This window comes from Lithobates pipiens, unplaced genomic scaffold, assembly GCF_037356315.1.
Source record: "Lithobates pipiens isolate NorthernLeopardFrog02 unplaced genomic scaffold, aLitPip1_a1.2 Scaffold_16, whole genome shotgun sequence".
NCBI classification, from domain to species: domain Eukaryota; kingdom Metazoa; phylum Chordata; class Amphibia; order Anura; family Ranidae; genus Lithobates; species Lithobates pipiens.
Window position 1 is genome coordinate 545,979,052 of NW_027507748.1, and position 22,866 is coordinate 546,001,917.

General features: G+C 41.0%; 1 protein-coding gene across 4 annotated transcripts in view; it reads right to left on the minus strand.

Moving 5' to 3' along the window:
• The window catches only part of ITGA7 (integrin subunit alpha 7), a 206,745-nt gene that overhangs the window by 77,097 nt on the left and 106,782 nt on the right, over nt 1-22,866 (minus strand). For 2 of the 4 annotated variants that reach the window (XM_077483360.1, XM_077483362.1), the window contains exons 4-5: nt 8,960-9,215; nt 6,714-6,845 (exon numbers count right to left, since the gene is read on the minus strand). In XM_077483360.1, the coding sequence (XP_077339486.1) occupies nt 6,714-6,845; nt 8,960-9,215 (388 nt within the window). Of the gene's footprint in view, nt 1-5,248; nt 5,369-6,713; nt 6,846-8,959; nt 9,216-22,866 lie in introns of all 4 variants that reach the window. The other 2 variants (XM_077483363.1, XM_077483361.1) reach the window with 2 other exon arrangements.

Below are 22,866 nucleotides of genomic sequence, written 5' to 3' on the forward strand. Positions count from 1 at the left end.
TAGCTGACTACTATAGTGATTTGACGCTTCCACGTGAATTTCATTTGCTCAAGCTGGACCAATGTAACTATGCTATAAAATTAATACCTGGAATTCAGTTTTAAAACCCCTGAGAGTTTATTTTTCCTGTTTGTGTACCATTGGGGAAGTTTCACTTCACTTGCTGTCCCAGAGACGCAACGGGGACTTTCCCACTTATACAGTTGGAATAGGTGCCTTTATTGGAACGTTTCCACTTGGCATTCTTTTGGGTAGAACACTAAGATGTTGGATATTCCTTCACTTCCTATCTCAGTGACAACAGTCAACCTCCTCAATGGGGACACAAACAGCAATAAAAACTTGACTGGGGGGGGGGGGGGAGTTTGCCTAGAAATACTTAGAAAAAAAGCCTTTAATTACCTCTCTAGTTATAGGCATTGTGCAGAAATGACTGTTTAAAGTTCACAACAGAGGTACTGAGATTTTTTTTTTTCTATTATTATGTGTTTAACCCAAATTTTGGCAGCCTGTTAGCCCTCTAATGCAAACAAACAGCAGGTGTTTCTAAGCAATTAGAAACCCACTAAGACTTAAATTTATCGTCTTTGTTAAGATTTTTAAGCATTTTTGAGAATTGGTTACTTTGGATTACAAGCGGCTAAATAAATTAGGGATGTTTTAAAACTGTTTAAACAGAAATGTATAGGACAATCTGGGAATTTGCCTACATATACGATTGAAGTTATTTCTGTGTAATTATAGTCTGGACGGTATGGTGAAATACCAACAAGAATTGATCCAATAATTGTTGATTGGCAAAAATGTATAATTCATGACTGTGCATATGAAAAACATAGGTTGTTCTTGTACTAAATAAACTGTGGCACATTTTATTAAATTTACCCCTGTAGTAGCCTACATTATAACATGCTACTTTTCATAAAAAGCATTCATTTATTAGAACAGCTTCTGTGAGTTATAACTATTTATACTATGTTTGCCTTCTTCCTACTACCAAAAATATATATACTTCTATCACACAATGTAAATCCAAGAGATATATTGTAAAGGTGGATGATGCTTAATAAATCATATGTAGGATGTTATTTTACATAGCCACAGCCAACCAGCATGATCAATGAAGCAGCAAAACAGTGCAATGTGGACAGCATTAACAACTCGATGCATAGGAAAGAAAGATGTAGCAGAAGCGATGTGCAGTTATATTTATATTGCAACTTGCAGCCTTTATGCGAGCCTGTGATATTCAACAAAAGTGAAATAAATATTTTCTTATATTATATTATCATCAGAGTGTATGTGTCAGCTGGGTTCCTCAACTGCACTTAATGAGGAGCTCCAGGGTTGAAGACTGATATGGAGAATATGAGTTTACTGTTTCTTCAGAAGTCCTGTTCTGGACCCTGGAGTCCAGAGGCTTTGTTGAACTTTGGGTATGATAAAGCATTCCTGGGTCCACATCTAACCTTGAAGCCAGACCTCATTATTAGTCTCCACTGTCTACAGGCCTTTATACTTGTGAGAATCAGCCTGCGGTTGGATGAAAAGCTGAGTGCTGACCGAACACTAAAAAGGGTACACGTGCTGCCTGTTTGTCTTGGGGAGCCTATTAGTGGGCATCCTGTTAGTCAGAAACTGACTAACAGGAGTTAGTTGCTTGGTCAAGCAGACATTTATTTTGTTAATGATAGATCTTTTTGCAGTTGCCCTCCTGCATTGAAACTGTGTCTGTCTTATACTTTGCTGAATATACCTGATTAAAGTGTTCCTGGGTTCCCTGTCTCATGCATGGTTCACCACTGCCACTACAAGTTCAACCTGTCCCTCGTACTATATATATAGCAGACACAGGTAGTTTGTACCTTTTATTGTAGTATAATTACACTCCTGGGCAAAACTCTTATGCCCTATACACACGGTCGGCCTTTCCGATGCCAAAATCCGTCTGATTATTTCCGATGGATTTTGGCCCAAACGTGTCTTGCATACACACGGTCGCACAAAGTCGGAAAATCCGATCTTTCAGAACGAGGTGACGTAAAACACGTACGACGGGACTATAAAGAGGCCAGTAGCCAATAGCTTTCATCTCGTAATTTATTTTGAGCATGCGTAGCACTTTGTGCGTCAGAATTGTCTACACACGATCGGAATTTAAACGATCGGATTTTGTTGTCGGAAAATTTTAGATCCAGATCTCAAACTTTGTGTGTCAGAAATTCCAACAGAAAAAGTCCGATGTAGCCCACACACAATCGGAATTTCCGACGACACAATCCGATCGCACATTTTCCGTCGGAAAGTCTGACTGTGTGTGTACAGGGCATTTGTCTGTAGTCCAAGCACATATTCAGAAACTTGACGCTTTGAAGTTTAAAGCACTAAATTCAGTTCACATGGAGTTAAGGAACAACTCCACTGAAATGGATAAAATACCTTATAGTGTGTGTCTACTGAGATGCCGTGCATCCATCTGAATTCATGAAGTGTCCCTGCAGAACTGCAGTGCCTGAAAAGTGTTACCATCCTTCGTTGCAGTCTGTGTAATCATATATCACAGTATGAACAGGTGTCTCACAAGAGTATGTGCATTACAGTTCCTATCTACACTCAGCGGTCACTATATTATGTAGGCCTGTTTGTTAAAATAGCCAAATGGTGAATCATGTAGTGCAAGCGAATATGTATAAAGCATGCAAGCATTGTGAAGAGGCTCAGCCAAACATTAAAATGGGAAAAATCCACAACTTAATTGGCTTTCACTGTGGAATGATTCCTGGTAGCAGATGGTGAAGGCTATAGAATCTCAGAAACCGCTGGCCTCTTGGGCCTTTAATACTCTACAGTCTATAGGATTGAACACCCTGCTAATGAGAGTGGTCACTGAAGAATAGATAGTATTGTTCAAGATGACAAGTATACACCCGCATCCGCATAGGTGATCACTCTTTACAAGGGTTGGGTGCAGAAGGAGTTCCACTGCTGTAAGCCCAGTGCAGGGCAGTAAAATTAGGCTAGGGTGGGTACAAAATTATCAAGACTGAATGGGTAAAGATTAGAAAAATGTTGTCTATTTTGACAAATCCCCATTTCTGCTATGAGATGGAGATGTTAAATTCAGCACTTGGGTATTCACAATATTGGTTGACTATGGGCAACCATTTATATATACTGTATAGGTTTACATAATAAAGTGGCTACTGAGTATATTTGGCTGTTATGTGTTTTTTTCTGCTTGGCTAGTGTTGTCCTTTATAATCTAACCACTGGTTCTGACTCCTTTATGCAGTAAAATAAGTAATTGATGCTTCCTGCAACCCTCTTGTATACAATGGCAGGGCATATATCCCGATGCTGTCAAAATATCTTTGGTAGGCCAGAGTATGAAGTTTAGTTATAATGGCACGTATATAGCATTGTTTTATCTAAATGGTCAGACCATACTACCAAGCGATACTGGTGGAAATTTAAACTGAGGACCCAAATCAATAGGAACAGCATAGCTTTGGAAAGGAGGGCTCCTCTGTATTACTACAAAGAGGAGAACAATCCCAAGGTCATTTAATTTGGATTAATATTAATGATTTATTGTAGAGCTGTAGCAATAACAAATGTTTATATTTTTTGTGAAATGGGGCATGGATCAATTCCTTTCTGGGCGTTTAAAGCTCTCTACCACCACTGTGGATATAATCCAGTGGAGAATCCTCTAGAGCGAGTGATAGGGCATTCTTACCTACTTTGCGCGCTGGTAAATATTCTGTATAGAGAATTATGATCAAGTGATGAGCAAAGCTTAGCCTGTTACGGCCATGCCAAGTGTGGGAATAGATCCTGAATACCTATAGGAATTCTCAAGGGGTACTCAACCCTCCCCAACTCCACCCAAAACTCTATAAATTCATTTTGGATTTTTAAAAACTTGGATTTTCATTTCAACATGTTTATATAATTATACAACAATTAAATATCACCAGCTAACAAGAGAAATTAATCTGAAAATCACAATATTGAATCGATGCAAATCTACAAGAGATACCCATGATCAATGTCTGGCAAGAGATATAGTGGTTGTAAATCCTTACATATACCCAGTGAAGGGGCTATCGTCAGGGGATGCATAGAGATGAAAAGAAAACCTCCTTCATAAGTTGTATCTGCCTATCTGTAGAAGCTTGTCTGAGAGTTCAGGAAAAAAAGGGAGCGGAGAGCTGAAGTTACACTCTGGCGAGCTCAGTGAGGAGAGCTCTGAGAGCTGATTAGAGGCAAGAGACATCCCCCCCCCCCCTTTTTCACACAGAAACAGAGCTGAGGCTGTCAATCAGCTGGAGCTCTCTCCCCTGCCACCATGTTTCCCTTGGTGTCAGGAAAATGTGTTAGAATTTATTCATGCTGATAGCAGAAGAACGAAGTAGCAGACAGAAATGACACTCTGTGCTTTTAATTGAGACAAATACAGACTATAGAAGCATATGCTTTGTTCACATTTCATATGTGAGGTTTACAACCACTTTAAAGCAAAGCTGCATGGCTGCAAGTCACATTGCAAGTAGCTCAAGTGTCATATGCACTGCATAGCAAACCACAAAGCATATGCAAATAGCGAAATGTAATTAATCAGAATTAGTTAAATCAATTGCATTCCAATTATCCACTAATTTAATAGCATATTTGTGTTTATTCTATTCTGTGTCATAGTAATACATGTAGAGATCTATAGCACTATCACAAGTAACAGGCATATAGCATTCATTGCAAATAACATTCTTTCTAGTAGTCATTTGAGTGATGCGTTTACTTTTTTTTACTCTAATTTCAATCTGAGTGTTTCCTTTTTAAGTGCATTTAATAAAGTTATGACAGGGCCACAACATGCTATTAACCTTACCAACCAATATGTTTTAGCTTTCATTTTACTGTAACCTGCCATAAGCTGGTCTCTGAATGGTTTCTTTGGTTTCCTTGCACTGTTGTCCTCATACTATATTACAGGTATGTATTAAATATAAGCCATGGTGCTGTATAGCTTAAAGCAGATATGTGAATAATGTAAACGCATGCAAAATGAAGAAAAAAAAGCTCTATGCCACCGTCTGCTCATGTGTGCTCATAAATGCCAAGCACATGCAAATCGGAAAAAAATGCAGGTCACCAGAGCCATAGGCAGGCACTCATGGGGAGACAGAAACATGCAGGATGAAGGAGCTGAGCCTGGCCCACGCACACACGTATGCAAATTACAAACCTAAATAGCTATTGAGAGCCACATCAGGGCCCAGTCTGGCTCCCTCTTCCTTGTGCTCCGGTGATCTATAAATCAGCTGATCCGGGTCTGAACTATCAATGTTTGTGACAAACAAGATTCCTGTGCCATGATCATGAATCCCCCAGGAAGAGAGGTAGAGGGGGAGAGAGAAAAAGAAGGGAACACGAGTTAGAAAGTAGAAAAGAAGTGTGTGTTGTGGCCTAGGAAGCTGAAAGAGAGTGTGATCGAGAAAGAGACTTTGCAGATAGTTTCTCATTAGCAATCTTCTGATTGTCATATTCGCTTGGTTCACTTAGTGATCTTAGGAGCAAATTATATACTACAGCAGCATTTCCCACCACTATTTTAATAGGCACTACAAAACAACATTTCTGATTTAAGCTAAAAAAATTTTTTTTAGTTTTTGCAGGAATACTGCTGGATTCGCTCTTGCTTTGTCTATTAATCTGTGACCCAAGGAGGAGATCTACTCAGAACCTAAACCTGATTAAACAACCAGTGCTAAACTCCTAGTTTCCATTGAAAAAGTACATGATACCTACTCTGCTATGGAAAATCCACTACAAGGGACAATGACACAAGCTTTATTAGAAAGTTCTGCTCACAGAGCCATAACCGTAAAGCTTCCCTTTAGGAGTGGCTAAAGGGGGCTTGCTAGAGCTTAAGACTGGACCCAGCACTGACATTGTATCCCATGTATGGGCCTCTATTTTCCCTGCCTTATGAATTAATTAGGAAGGCATTGCCTGTCCTCTACATTGGGAGTTAACTAATAACTTTTGGCCTGGGAGAGGCAAGCAACCAACAGGCTTTTTCATGATAGTTACCAATTTAGGTGGGCTAAATAAAATTCATATTGTGTCACAATGATTGGTGTGCATGGTAAAAATGGATGTTCTTATAGTACATACTTTTACTGTGGCACACCTTTTCACATCTTCCTTTGTCACGCTCATTGTTTGATAACATGACATTTCAAAGGCTCAAGGAGCTGGAAGGCTTCCCTTTGAAAGATGTTGAAACAAGTCTGCAAGAGGAGTGGGTAGCTATTAAGGTTCTACTTAACCGATTCCTTAATAGAGAAGTGTCTCCACGCAGGGACCCCCAGCACAACATATAATATTACCGGCCTGTGGAGAATGCCCCCAGCCGAGTCCCCCCTGGATGCCACAAATGTTGGTTGCCCGGGAGGCCATCAAAATGATGCCATGGGGCCATGATCTATAGTTACACCCATGACTACAATTTATTAAGTATTCATGATTTAAAAATGTTTTGAAACGTACTGATCTGTAATGTTCTATATATTGCTGCAGTAATTGTGTACATTTATGTATAGTTTTTTGATTATTGCTAGCCTAAATATGGCAGCAGTCAGTATTATTTTGAAGCAGTTCTCTTTCCCTTTCAGGCTCTTTTTCGGCAACCAGCCACAACCTCATACCAAGATAGCTGTTGTATGGCAGTGGGATCAGTTCGGGTTTCTGGCTGTTTTCTCCAGCAACTTCATATGGACCGTCATCGTAAGTACCAAGATCCAGAGCACTCTGATTAAAGAGCTCCACACGTAGCTCACCTGGGAGGCAAAGTAAGCATGAGATGGAAGCTCAGACCTTAAACACATACATAATTGCTGTTTGGATGGAAAGCACACACACCAAAGACTACAATGAGTACCTGAAAAAATGATAAATAAAGAAGCAGCAGCACTGAAGTGACACTACAAGACACCCTCAAAAATAGCAATGTGTACTTTTAATTTATGTAAAATTTTTATATATCAGTTTGCAAATTTGGAAACAGACTACACCAAAGCCATACATTCCTACCAGTATAGTTATTACAGTAATACATGTTTATGGACAGATTATCGTTGACTTCAGAAGCCAAACAGTTCATCTGAAAAAAAAACAGCTCTAATTTTCTTAGAAGTAGAATTGCTGGCATGTAGAAAAAAATTATTTAATTTAGTTACCGTATGTATTTATAAAGAAACATACATATTTTGAAAAAATTCTACTGTTTTCAGGCTTAAATTAAATTCACATAATTCTCAACAAACAATTGCAAAGAGCCAATCTCTAAGAAAGGACTGCTTCCCCAAGTATACTATAAAGAGAAGGCTGCACCCACATTCCTAAGTGCCCATGCTGTTGCCTATATACAGTAGATACTATGATCTGAAAAGGTAACTCATCAGGCATCATCAGGTACAATATCACTTAAAAATGTAGAGCTCTAGATGATGTCTAGCCATCTACTGAACAGACAGATAGTAGCATTGGTATATTTTAGCTGTTTGCCTATGGTTCCATTTTTAAGCGAACCTTTGTCTAAATCCAAATCACTCAACACTGATTTAAAGATGTTGACATAATTTCAAAAGTTGTTTTCAGTCTTTTTAAATATGCAGCTCTTTTTTTTTAAAGAATACTGCGAAATCCAACTGTGAAAGTCCTTTGTTCAGGCAGTTGACACCTGTTACAGAGTGACAACTGACCGAACGGTGCCTCTGTGTTGTAACCTTGTCACATGCACCCTTGGTGTAAACTGATGTGGCAATACAGACACACATTGCACAGGCATAGTCCACGATTGTCACAATCAGGAAAATGGTCCAAAGCAATGACCTGCCCCCAAGTTGGAGCGGGTGTATGTAGACAGATGGCTGAAAAAGGCTACAGGAAATAAGTATGACTGTGATAGAAAATGGATGTAAAAAAAGTTTAAAACACTATTTTTTGGGTGAAAATGTATGATACACGGTGCTCTAGAAATAGAAATGTTGTCTAGTAGTTTACATTTACTTTAATGTTTAATTAAAGCCTCGTTCGTACAGGCGTACTTAAGTGTACACACGTGTGAGGACCATGCTTTGCCTGTTCGGGATGCACAGGTTGTTCGTGCATCTGCATGCAGGGAGTGCCATTCATGACTGCATGGACACAGAGTGTGGGTGCAGGTGCATGTGCCCGAATGCAATCAGTTTAGGGACATGCACCCACACACACCTACACCCACATGGATGTCAAATTGGGAGAAGCAGTTGTCTGTGCAGCTGCTACATCCCAATTGACATGAAAGGGACTGCCTGCACACGGTTGAACAGAGAGAGGGGCACATACGGATCAAAATTTGTCCAGTTCCTGCAGAACCAGGGGAATTTCAATATGTGTATACCCAGTATCAGAAAGATCTGTATACTTAACTATTTTTAGGCTGTTCTGGTCCGGTAACATGATCCAGCTCCCCTGTGTCAGCTAGAAGTGGCTGCAGGGGAGAGGAGGGAGCACAAACAATGAGCCATAGTAAGCCCATGGGTGCCATCACTGCTTCCAGGCATTGCCAGCCATTGAGTACTCTTTCTTCTGCAGCTGGCGATGGCTGCAATGGGAGATCACATGACTGGACCAGAGCAGCTTGAAAATAGGTAAGTCTACAGATCCTTCTTACCCGACAGGTTGGTCAGAAAAGGAGTTAGGAGGGGGTAAGGGGACATTTGTAAGAGTAGTTAGGTATATCCCAGAATTCTACTTTAAGTGAAATGCCTAAAAATTTTAAATTTTATCTCTTCAAAAAAAAGGAAAACCCAAAGACACTGGCTGTTGTGACCCGCTTTAGCATTTAATCCCTTTTATCCAAATGAGATACAACTTCCAGAGAAATGATCAACAACATTATAATAGTTACCTTTCCAGTTGTAGGTCCCAGGGGCCCCAAACATGATGTAATGATTATCCGAGGTGAATCCAGCTGACAGTCCTTGTTGGCAGAACCCAAACATCTCGTGTCCTTGAGGCCGACCTTCACAGAATTTCCAGTCTCCTCCATCGAGGTCTTCACTGGTAGTGAGATCTTGACTCAGAACAAAGCAACGACCAATGACATCTCTTGTTTCTGATGGCTGTTTTACCCTTTGCCGAGACTCATAAAGGTGAGCACATGTCTAAAATGAAATAAAATGGATTCTATAAGTCCTGCTCGTTCTTTGAATAGACATGACATAAAACCATAGATAATATGTGTAATAAATGTAAAAAATTAGATCAAAAAAAAAAAGTACATTATATATATATATATATATATATATATATATATATATATATATATATATATATATATTTGTATTTATTTATGAAAAATACAATAGATTAGTGGCTAGTACAGGATAATTGCATAATTGCAGAACTAGGGCCCTGAGTTTGTTACGGTATGTTCTCTTTGCATTTTAGTGTGCTTTTGATTTCATTTTCTGTGTAGTGGGCTGGTATTATTGACAGTCAAACGCTCTCATTAACAACAGATCAGAATATAAACATACAGCCCTAGTTTTTTATGTAGATTAATTTCTAGCAAAATAGGCCCTAAACTGCTTGCAACAGATTTAGGAATATTCAACTGACATCTTCAATGGGAGAGAGACAGAAAGGATGGTCCACTGCTCTTTAAAAATTGATAATAAAAATAAATACTACAAAATAATTATAGCTTTTAATACTAAGTTTTAAATTGTTGATATAAAAAAAAACATAAGAAACCTAGAACATGCAATTTATTTTAGTTTCATGGACAATAATGATAAAATTTACTTGTTTGAATAGAATGATATCTTTCCATATAATATAACTCTTGCTAAAAGCAGCATTTTGCAAAGATTGCTGTGGCTGTAAACACTTATATCACCAGGGAGTGAAAGATCATTTAGAGGATTGCCCTTTGTGATTTTGTAACCGCACGTGCTGTACAGTGTTGAAACAATACCAAAAATGCAGAGCTATTTGAAAACCAAAATAAAAGTGTTGACTGTCCTTCGTTACTGTTCCCTAATTAACCTGGAATCCAAAGCTACCAAAGCAAATAAAATGTACACCACACTCAAACCACGGCATGAGTCAGTGTACCCCTGTATAGAATTTCACAATTCACTTTTATTATGAGGAACTTACCATTTTAGCTATTTCGCTATTGTGCTTACATATATTATTTTTCTACCCTAAAATTAAACAGGAAAGACAAAATCTTAATGCTGTTAGCTTTAATGGGTGTGGTACCGTCATAATATGTTTTAGATTGTCATATAATCTTTTAAAGTACTGTATTTACCTTTTGTATTGAACTGTACTGTAATTGTGTTGTCCCCCCTATACATTGTAAAGCGCTGAGTAAACTGTTGGCGCTATATAAATTGTGTATAATAATAATAATAATAATAATAATAGTATTTATCGGTGTATAACATGCACTTTTTTCCCCTTAAAATCAGGGGAAAATCATGGGTGCGTGTTATACACCGATCCCTGGTGTCTCTGAGGGAAGAGGAGCGAGCACTGCTGAATTACATACAGCTGCGATCTCCTGTTTAACTGGTGCTCCGTCACTCACAGCCACGCCTCCTGGCCCCGCATTGGGCCACTGTTTTGTCTATCGTATGAGCAGGGCCAGGAGGCGTGGCTGTGAGTGATGGAGTGACGGGTACACAGGAGATCGCGGCTCTGTGTAATTCAGCGGTGATCGCTCTTCCTCTTCCCGCAGAGACAGCAGGGATAATCCAACACTGCTGAGGCTGCAATGATGGGCAATTTAACGGCTGCAGATGGGCACTGAGCAGGGTGCATTGTTGGGCAATTTAATGGCTGCAGATGGGCACTGAGCAGGGTGCATTGTTGGGCAATTAATGGCTAAAGATGGGCACTGAACAGGGAGCATTGTTGGGCAATTTAGTGGCTGCAGATGGGCATTGAGCAGGGTGCATTGTTGGGCAATTTAATGGCTGCAGATGGGCATTGGGGTGGGTGCATTGATAGGCAATTTAGAGGCTGCAGATGGGCACTGGGCAGGGTGCAATGATGAGCTGTGACCCTAATTTTGCTTTAAAGTTCTTTATGCGTTATTTTTTTTCCTTAAACCTCCCTCCTAAAATTGGGGTGTGTGTTATACGCCTGTGCATGTTATACACCTATAAATATGGTATATTTAAACACTAACAATAAACTTCTCCTATTTGCTCCCATTTCATTTAACCCTTACCTTGTAAAACAACCCATTTAATTCAAATAGAAATGAAAGGCAAAAAAATGTGTGTGTGTGTGTGTGTGTGTGTGTGTGTGTGTGTGTGTGTGTGTGTGTGTGTGTGTGTGTGTGTATACACTCACCGGACACTTTATTAGGTACACCTGTTCAATTGCTTGGTAACACAAATTGGTAATCAGCTAATCAAATGGCAGCAACTCAATGCATTTAGGCATTTTAGATTTATTTGTGCCAGACAGGCTGGTCTGAGTATTTCAAAAACTGCTGGTCTACTGGGATTTTCATGCATAACCATCTCTCTTTACAGAGCATGGTTCAAAAAAAAAGAAAATATCCAGTAAGCGGCAGTTATCTGGATAAAAATGCCTTGCCAATGTCAGAGGTCAGAGGAGAATAGGCACACTGGTTTTAGATGATAGAAAGGCAACAGTAACTCAAATAACCACTCGTTACAATCAAGGTATGCAGAATTCCATCTCTGAATGCACAACACATCGAACCTTGGAGCAGATGGGCAACAGCATCAAAAGACCACACCGGGTGCCACCCTGTCAGCTTAGAAGAGAAAACTGAGGCTACAATTCACATATTCCAGGATAAGATGTCAAGGATTTGGGTGCTGCAACAACCAGCTGGGAACTGGTGCAGAAAGTCACAATGAAGATATTTGCCAGCACACCATGGATCGTCAGACATGTACATTGATTTCAGCTGCAACATTTAGATGGCAGGGTCAGAATTTGGTGTAAACAACATAAAAGCATGGATCCATCCGGCCTTGTGTCAACGGTTCAGGCTGGTGGTGGTGGTGTAATGGAGTGGAGGATATTTTCTTGGCACACTTTGGGCCAAATGAGCATTGTTTAAATGCCGCGGCCTATCTGAGTATTGTTGCTGACCATGTCCATCCCTTTAAGACTACAGTGTACCAATCTTCTGATGGCTACTTCCAGCAAGATAATGTGGTGGAATGGGAAATTTGCATCATGGATGTGCAGCCGACAAATATGCAGCAACTGCTTGATGCTATTATATCAATATGGTCCAAAATCTGCCCATCAGACATAAAGGTTACAGTTTTGCTAAAGTTTCAGGCAACAAGTCCTTCATCAGACCAAGAAAGACAGGTATCTATATATCTCCCTTTATATGGTAATCACTATATATGGGAGAAAACAAATAATATACAGTGTTCTCGATAAATTCTTAAAAAAAATTAAAAATAAAACCAGCCACTCACATAAATAGTGACCCAGTTCGTGCATTAGTTCTGAAAAGCGTGCAGCAATGTGAGTCCAATAATACGTTCAGTGAGTACCGCCATTGTTTGGCTCCTGGAACTCACATCTACTCCCTATGCTAACAGTATAGACTCTTCCTGTGTCTCCTAGCCCTGTTCTACATGTTGTGGCATAGATGACTTCATCAGGGACAAACTCTGTCATATTATTTGTGTCTGTGTCCCATTGGGGAAATTTTCCAAAGAAAAAGAAACCCTCTCTAAGCCTGTGTACACACGGTCGGAAATTCCAACGGAAAATGTCCGATCGGACCGTGTTGTTGGATAATCCGAACGTGTGTGGGCTCCATCTGACTTTTTCCATTGGAATGTCCGTCCAACAAAGTTTGAGAGCTGGATATAACATTTTCTGACAACATGATCCGATTGGACTTTGCCCGATTGTTTGTAGAGAATTCCGATCAGACAAAGTGCCACGCATGCTCAGATCAAATTACAAGACCAAAGCTATTGGCTACTAGCCTGAACGTAGTCCCGTTGTAACCATTGAACGTCATCACGTTCCGAGCGATCAGATTTTCCGACAACTTTGTCCGACTGTGTGTATGCAACACCAGTTTCGGACAAAATCCGTCGGAAAAAATCAGACGGATTTTGTTGTTGGAATGTCCGACCATGTGTACAAGGGCTTAGACCATCGTCATCATTGGAACTGTTCCAGTGACAACTGAAAATTTTGCATTTTTTCTCACTTTCAGTTCTGGAGACAATGGTCACTGGGACAAAGATGTAAATAGGGTGAATCTTCTCAGCAGGGACATAGATAGCAAAGAAATCTTAACATATTCCCACTCAATCCAGAGCTACAGAAAGCTGGCATCCCCAGATGAAGGATGCTAAATCTCAATGCTTTTTAACCTTGGAGTCATTTATTAACCACTGATCCTTGTAATGGAAGGTTAAGATCTTCCTTGAACCAGCCAAAAGCAGTTTCCTTGGAAGCAAGCCAGTGGTATCAAAAGGAAGACCAGTAGACACAAGACACATATTTTCCATGGTTACAACCTTTTCTAACTTATAGACTAAATATATCTGGTGAATTTTCCAATTAGGATAGATACAGGCATAAGCTACATACTTCCAATCTAACATATGAATAGAGGTTATCATACATGAAAACACCAAGTCATGTTTGCATTGTTCTTTGATAGGTGCAAGGAAGGAAGCGAGCATCTATTTGAAGTATTGTGCTGCACTATGTGTACATGACAACCTTTATTTACCATGCATGTGAATGGAGGACGCATTCTCCTTATTGATAACTGTCAGACCATGAGAAAAGACATCTGTATCTTTGAAAATGCAAACTGTGCAAGAATTCCAAAAGCTAAACTCCTAACAGATATTAATAAAAGACCAATAACTGCAATTTATTATAAGAATCAATATTTTTAATGTAACTAATTTAAATACACGAGTTTCATTTTGACTGTACAACAACACTTATGAGGTTATTTACGAAAAGGCGAATTTACTTTGCACTACAAGTACAAACTACAAGTGCAAAGTCCACTTGAAATTGTACTAAAAGTGCACTTGGAAGTGCAGTCGCTGTAGATCCGAGGGGGACATGCAAGACTGGATGATAAAATCAGCAGAGCTTCCCTTCATTTCAGATCTACCCCTTAGATGTACAGCAACTGCACTTCCAAGTGCACTTTCAGTGCAAAGTGGATTTGCCTTTCGTAAATAACCCCCTTAGACTGGAAAAGAAAATACTTGGAGCCAATCAGATATCTTGCTTTCACTTGTGCGGTCAAACGCTGGGGGCAGGGAGGTGACCAGGCTGCATTACTTTATTTCAGCTGCAAAAAAGTCAGGTCATCAGGATGGCTGCTCTGTGAGAAGGGCTGCTAATGTACATCCCAGGACTGGATGGACAAAATACAAATTAATTGGAAGGTCACCACCGTTAGTGTACTGTAAAGCATGCAGTGCCATTATTTTTTATTTTATTTTTTATTTCAGGTACTTATACAGCGCTGTCAATTTACACAGTGCTTTACAAATATATTATACATTCAAATCAGTCCCTACTCTCAAGGTGCTCACAATATAAAGCCCCATACACACTATCAGATTTTCTGCAGATTTTTGTCTTCAGATTTACCAAAACCAAATAATATGAGGTCAAACCTTAGGAGTTTCAATTTGTATGCAATCAGGCAGGCCCTTGCACTACATGGTTTTAGTAAATCTGAAGACAAAAATCAGCAGAATATCTGATAGTGTGTAGGCGGCTTAAGGTCTCTAACTCACATTCATACATACTAGGGACAGTTTAGACAGGATCCAGTTCACCTACCAGCATATTTTGGAGTGTGGGAGGAAACCCATGCAGGTACAGAGACAACATGCAAACTCCAAGCAGGTAGTGCCATGGTTGGGATTCAAACAGATCACCTTAGTGCTGCTAGGCAGAAATGCTTACCACTTGGCGACTGTGCTGCCCACATGCTCCACTCAGTGCATGCAAATTTCTATACAGCTGAATGTATCTACACATAGATATGTGATCCATATTGGGGAGGAGGCCACATTCACATATATTGGGGGGCATGGGGAACAAATAAAGCCACCCTAGAACGAACAGTCTGAGAACAGCAGAAAAAAGCATGCATTTGAAAAATAAAACAAGGGAAGTGAGAAATAGAAGATATATTTTACTTATAATATTACCGTATATACTCGAGTATAAGCCGAGATTTTCAGCCTCTTTTTTGAGGCTGAAAGTGCCCCCCTCGGCTTATACTCGAGTCATCGCTGTCTGCCTGCTCGATCAGCGTGTCGAGCAGACAGACAGCGGACATTCTAAAATTCAAAAGCCGCGCCTCCGCCTCCGCCTGTGATAGGCGGAACACTGAATTTCCCAGCAGTCAGTGTTCCGCCTATCACGGACATCCGCTCATCCTCGTACTACGGACGAGGATGAGACGATGTCCGTGATAGGCGGAACACAGGCTGCTGGGAAATTCAGTGTTCCGCCTATCACAGGCGAAGGCGGAGGCGCGGCTTTTGAATTTTAGAATGGCCGCCGAGGCGCCGACGAAGAGCGGCGATCCTGGCAAGGCACGGGACGGAGGCAAGGCAAGGCACGGCACGGGACGGGACGGAGGCAAGGCACGACACGGGACGGAGGCAAGGAGGCAAGGCACGGCACGGGACGGAGGCAAGGAGGCAAGGCACGGCACGGGACGGAGGCAAGGAGGCAAGGCACGGGACGGAGGCTCGGGACACAGGTAGGCTGGACACACACACACACACACACACACACACACACACACATGGACACACACACACAGGGATGGATGGATGGAGACACACACACAGGGATGGATGGATACACACACACACAGGGATGGATGGATGGAGACACACACACACAGGGATGGATGGATGGAGACACACACACACAGGGATGGATGGATGGATGGAGACACACACACACAGGGATGGATGGATGGATGGACACACACACACACAGGGATGGATGGATGGATGGACACACACACACACACACACAGGGATGGATGGATGGATGGACACACACACACACAGGGATGGATGGATGGATGGACACACACACACACAGGGATGGATGGACGGACACACAGGGATGGACGGACACACAGGGATGGACGGACACACAGGGATGGACGGACACACACACAGGGATGGACAGGCATGTCTCACCCTCGGCTTATACACGAGTCAATAAGTTTGCCAGTTTTTTTGGGGGTAAATTGGGGGCCTCGGCTTATATTCGGGTCGGCCTATACTCGAGTATATACGGTATATTGCATTTACTTTATTAAAAAAAAAAAAAAATCTGTGTCAATATAAGAAATGTGTACCAAAGCATATTTCTAAAGTTGCTCCTTTGAGTGGGGCTGTGCCTGCATTTGTTAACGGCTTGTTTAGGTTTATGGGGCATAGGAAAGAAGATTTACTTACCCGATCATACATCCTTTGCGCTTCTAGACCGGTCCCCATGGCTTCAGCGGTCTAAGGTCCTGATTTCACCCACACCAATACAGGTAATTCTGCATTGAACGTGATGACGACCAGAGACAGTCCACCATCGCGGGGGTGAGGGGGTGCCATCTGTCTAGGGAGTGGAGCATTGAGAAAGTAAATTCCTTTCTTCACCCCTAGATCAATTTAACCCTTGCAGTGTGGGCTCAAAGAGAAATTTCAGATTTCCCATGGTTGGGCTTTAATGGTAGAAGATCATGTGTCCTTTATGTGACCCAAACTACAGTTATTATCAGGCACAATTTATCGAAACCTGCCATTAAATTCTGTAAATTACCACCGTTGTCTACAAAAATGATATTGTATAATGATAATTTCCAGTTGTCTATGGACACAATTAGAATAACAAAGATTCCCAGTTGGATGGAATGCTCCGCAGTAGACAAAACTGTTCCCAGCCAGACAGAAGAAGCTGGTGGATTAGACGGCTGGGACTTTGCTATATTCAGCTTTCCAATAAACGCTGCAACATTTAATCTACTTTATGACTTTCTAGTAACCATAATGATTTATTTTTCCAAACCATATTGAGAAGCTGTCACAACAGACACACAAAACATAACAATCTATTAAATCAAGCGTAATTACAAAATATTGGGCAGGAGCTCCAGTAACGAGATTATCAGCCGTTAACTCAGGAGGTTGTTCATCCAGGTCATATAAACTTAGTTAAAAGGGGGCTGAAACCTGACAGTACTTGTAAACTATGTATTACACTAGGTCCATCTAAAAATAACCCTTCTCGGCCCTGAATATGACTTCAGATGGAGAAAAACTCTTTGACTGACGAGAATGGAAATATGTGCTTTAAATCTCAGACTAGTTTGGCTTCTCTTCTATAAATAATATAATACCAGAATAAAATGCCAAATGTGTATACAGTCCTAAATGATCGCTACTTTCCTCTTATTTCAGGCGTGCAGAAGGGACAAATGTTTACATTTATTAATTTTTACTTTAGTTCTGGAATTCTTAGTAATAACATGTCGCTGGCTTCACTAAAGAAGACTGACTTTAGTGTTTGATTACTGCATAGTCTCATGTGATGGATGGAGATGCTTAAGGGAATTGCTTATATGTGATGGTCCCTGGTAGCTATTTGCCAACATGTCAGTCCACCCAAAACCCTGGTAGGTTTTTATTTTTATTTTCCCATTGGGTAAATGTACCCTCTTTTCCAGTTCTGATTATTTATTTCCCCCAAGGTCAGGTAAATGAATGCAGACAGCAGTAAGAACATGTAACCACAGAAATATAGTCACTCATGGCTGTGCGCAAACTGCGGCTGAAATGTTTTGCTTTTTATCTTCAGCAAAAATTAAATGGTATGTCCCATTCGGCAGGTGGTACTACCACCAGTGCCTAATGAATTCCACAACAGCCCTGCAACCACGTGTAAAGTGTTGTGGTGAGGTGGGTTGGCATTTTGAGGGTTGTATTCCTTTCTTGTGTGAATAAGACTAACGGTGAGTGAGCTCTGAATACATCCATCGTGGGACACAAAGTGACATTCAACAGGCCCCAGGACGGTATCAGGTGTGACAAAACGCATAGGGAGGAGCGACGTGCTGACGTCACCGCGTTCATGGAGGTCCCAGAGTAACGGGCAGCTATCGAGAGCCGGCTGGCTCATTTATACTGCAATCTATTATTGTTTTAACTGTAACTGCAATACTTTCTTATAAAGTAACCTAGGATTTTACACCATGGAAGCTTTTATGTCTTTTTGGGGATCAATGGGCAACACGTGCCCCTGAAAGATTACATTCTGTGAAGACGCTGGGATCACTGTTCCATCTCTCAAAAGGCCTGAGCTGGGTATTAAGTCACAAGCAAGTGTGATCTCCTGTAATAGGAGATCATTTGGAGTCGGTAAATGGCAGTGTGTGCAGAGGTGGAGGGCCACCCTAAAAAAAAACTAAATTAACATTCTTAAAAAAAAAAAAGTTTTACTCACCAGAAACCCCTGTTGCTAGGCACTATTCCTAATCTGCCTCTTCCTAGTCTTCAATTCCTCCTCCTCGGCAAGCAGCCCCGTTCTCTTCTGGGACATGTGTGTGTCCCAGGAAACAACGGGGCCATTCACAAAGAGCCGCGTGGCTCACTTATGCGCAGTAGGAAATGGGCAGTGAAGCCGCAAGGCTCCACTGCCTGTTTCCCTTAGTTAGGATGGCGGCGCCAGCCGCCGATCCGATGGACGAATCGGCCTCGGGGTGGCTGACATTGTGGGCTCGCTGGACAGGTAAGTGTCCTTATTAAAAGTTAGCAGGTGCAGTGTTTGTAGCTGCTGACTTTTAAAAAAACAACAAAACAAAAAAAACGTCCGGAACACCCCTTTGACCACAACTCTTGGGTGTATCGTGTGTTAATTTCATGCTTGAAAATCATCTTAAAACCGAGGACATTTGAAAATCACCTTAAAACATGATCTAATAAATGAATCAATACATTTTTATTTATGTACAGAGTCACTTTATATATATAATTTTGCATTATTAAGGTTTATTGCTCGTATTCACTCACATGAGAGCACAGCGCAACTTAATATAGAAAGTTGTTTATTTTGTGCGTATCTCACAGGAAGTTGCAGCTTTGCTTTCTAAAAAACAAATTTATTTATGTTTCATCCATTCACTTATTCACTTGTTTTTCTTGTCTGATAAGCGCAGTAATTTTAATTTTATTTTGTGCGTATTTCACAGGAAGTTGCAGCTTTGTTTTCTAAAAAAACAAACATATTTATGTTTCATCTATTCACTTGCTCTTTTTTTCTGATAAGCGCAGTAATTGTAATTTTTATTAAATTAGAAGTTGTCTAAAGCACTGTCCCTTAACTTTTGGAAATCCTTTGTAAACATCTCTATACTGTTGTATAAAGCCACTTATTTCTCGCACGGTTGCCCTGCTAAATTTCACAAAGTATAGAATATTTGGGTAGATACACCTTTCACCAATGAAATACTGTGATTCCCACTGTTTATTTGTGTAAACTTATCCCTGATGTGTTAGAATTCTGATGGGGAAATCCTCTTTGCATTTCTTGTGACCTCATGCATGGTCGTCATCCTTTACAATCGGAGGTCCCTATGGGGTATGCATACATGCACATACCAGGGCCAATGTAGTCAAGGGCCAATTGAAGCAAAGGTTTTTCCTTTTTTTTTATGGGGGGGGGGGGGCAGGTTACTATTTCCAGCAGGTACCTGCTCCCACTTCCTCTAGAACCTCTTAGGTGATCCCACCGGTCCCGTCCCCCCCCCCCCCACCTCCTCACCGCCCACAGCATCCTGGGACAGGTCCCAAGAGACTGCTGAACCATTCACGGGGCACAGTGCCCAGGGCACAAAGACATGTAAAGAACCACCCCAGGTAAGGACAGGAATGGATGATTGGGCAGGTGAGTATTTCTTTATTAAAAGTCAGCAGGTACAGAATTTTTACCTGCTGGCTTTTAATTTTGTTAAAAACAATTGTAGAACTGCTAAAGCCTAGACTTTTTTTTTTTTTAATTAGCACAAGGGGCAGTATTAACATTTATTGTTAATTTAACATTTAGTCATTAATTGTAAGTGCTGTCTCTTGTGCCGACAGAAAAAAAAACAAAAAAAACGTAGGCTTTATTGATTACACATCTGCATTAATTTATCTGCCTCAGTTCAGCTTTATTGGATAAATGAAGAAACAGAATTATTCTAAACTGAACTGAAAGGAGCCTAACTGTATATGCTGATAAATGTATTCAAATAATTAATATGGTCTTGTGTTTGTTATTTATCCGGTGGTTCCACAATGACAAATGACAATATGAAAACACAACTGCAGAACCTGCCATACTCAGGGACGGACTGACAACTCATGGGGCCCCCGGGCAATCAGACATTATGGGGCCACACAGTATACACAAACACACACATACACACAGAATACAATCACACAGTATACACAGACATGTTTATATTGGCTGAGAAGGTACTGGAGAGGTGCGGCAGCTATGATCTCGGGATTTTTAGACCAAAAGGATGTTGGTAAGGGACACTTCAGACACAGATGTAAAAAAAACACAAATTTTTACATACTTTCCCTGGTTTTACTGAGGCTGGCAACCCTGATGGGGCCCCCTAGTGGCACTGGGCCCTCGGGCAGTGCCCGAGTGGCCCAATGGTCAGTCCGCCCCTGAGAATACTCATCTTACTACAATAGACATTTTGAAAATACTGCTCTAAATGATTAACCTCCCTGGCGGTATGATTCAGTCTGGAATTAGGTGCTAAAAACGGTACAATTATTTTGCACGGAAATCTGGCTTTTATTTTGTAGTCCTGTAATTCTTAGGAATAATGCTCTTAAATCTGTTCAAACCAGAGTCTAGCAGACATCCCGGGTATGATAAAGTTTATAATATAATAAAGAATAATAAAAATTATTCAATAATGTAATCAAACTCAAAAACACTGAAAAATTGACACTTTTTGGTTGCTATGGACAATCTCCAAATTCCAGGCAGTAAAAAACAGTATTTATAATATAAAAGTGCATGCAGGGCACTGCACAGAGCACTAGGGACAAAGGGGGTGTGTATTTTTTAATACAGCACTGTAATCTGTAAGATTACAGTGCTGCGTGTGTTTTGTGTGTTTTAACTTTTTTGAATTTGCCGCCGTTCTCCGCTCCCGTGCGCCGTAACGCCGCAGGGAACGGAGCTCGGCGGCATTCGGCACTGTGAATCGAGCGGAGGACAGCTCGATCACACAGCGCGGAGGGCATCGCTGGATCCAGGGGACAAGGTGAGTAACTCTCCCTGTGTCCTCCCCTGCATCGAGCAAAGCCATCCCGAGTCTGGCTCGGGGTTACCGCTTCTATCAGTAAATTCCTACCCCGAGCCAGACTCGGGATTACCGCTAGGGGGGTTAAGAAAGTCACAGTAAATTGTAAATGTAAAAAATAAAAGTAGCCAAAAAAAATCTAAATCAAAACAGAATATCCAGCAAATAAGGTTCCATGCAAGTATATAATAACTCATTTAGGGGTCCATATACACTAGGCAGCATAAAAATTCTAGACCTGCTGGCTGAAAAAAGCAGCATACAACTGTGGTTATTAAGCATATTGTACACACGTTTAGGCGTGTTTACAAGCGTTTGCATTTATAAGCCCCTCTATATTCCCCCCTATACCTTGTAAAGCGCTGCGTAAACTGTTGGCGCTATATAAATCGTTAATAATAATAATAAGCATTTTCCCCAAACACTTGTATCGTTAAAGTGGTTGTAAACCCTGTTACACCACTTTTCACGACAGTTAAGCCTATAATAAGGCTTACCCATAGGTACCGTGAATTTCTCCTAAACTTGCACAGTATATTCACATGTGCCGACGTCATCAGCACATGCGCACTTAAGGAACGGCCCGCTCATGCCATTTCTTTAGTAGCTGCTCTGTGACCGGTGGCGCCCACTCGCATGCGCAGGAGTGACGTCATCGCGGCTCCGGCCAATCACAGCGCCGGATACCGCAAACCCGGAAATAACTCCGGGAGACATGTTGCTGGTCACAGCGGAGTGCGGGGACTGCTGCAACAGCTTTGATCTAAGGTAAGGTATTCTAGCTTCGATCTAAGGTAAGTATTTCATAATGAGCTAGTATGCGATGCATATTAGCTCATTATGCCTATGTCTTGCAGGTTTTCTAATTTTTTTTTCTGAGTTTACAACCACTTTAAAAGCACTTGATGTGTCTAAACGCCACGTTTACGTCTGTCACGGTTTCTTTTCTGCACAAAAGTTCCTCTCAAAAACGCACTTATGATGGGGTTTTTTTTTCAGCTTGTAAATTCTCCTCTACAAATATGCCTGTAAACACCTAAATGTGCATGGAGACAGAGGCTAACATAGTGTTGCTTCTGAAAAAAAAATCACCAAATACCTGTATAAACAGCATTTTTTATTCTTAGAGTGCATGAGGCCAAATAAACGAATAGTGCATTCTTAACTCTTTTCAGTACTTTTACACGTTTTGAACACCATCACAAAAAAATAAAGGCACACACCCTGGGATGTAAATGAATGCAGCTTTCCAGGTCACCAAGCAGACAGCCTGATATCACCATGCACCACCACATTAGGAGAATATAGAAATTCTAACAGCATCCAACAGTATCGTGCTGAGCTGACAATAAAAAGGTCATAACATCTCCACAGCAACCAGGGCCCCAACACTTTCCATCTCACCCCTC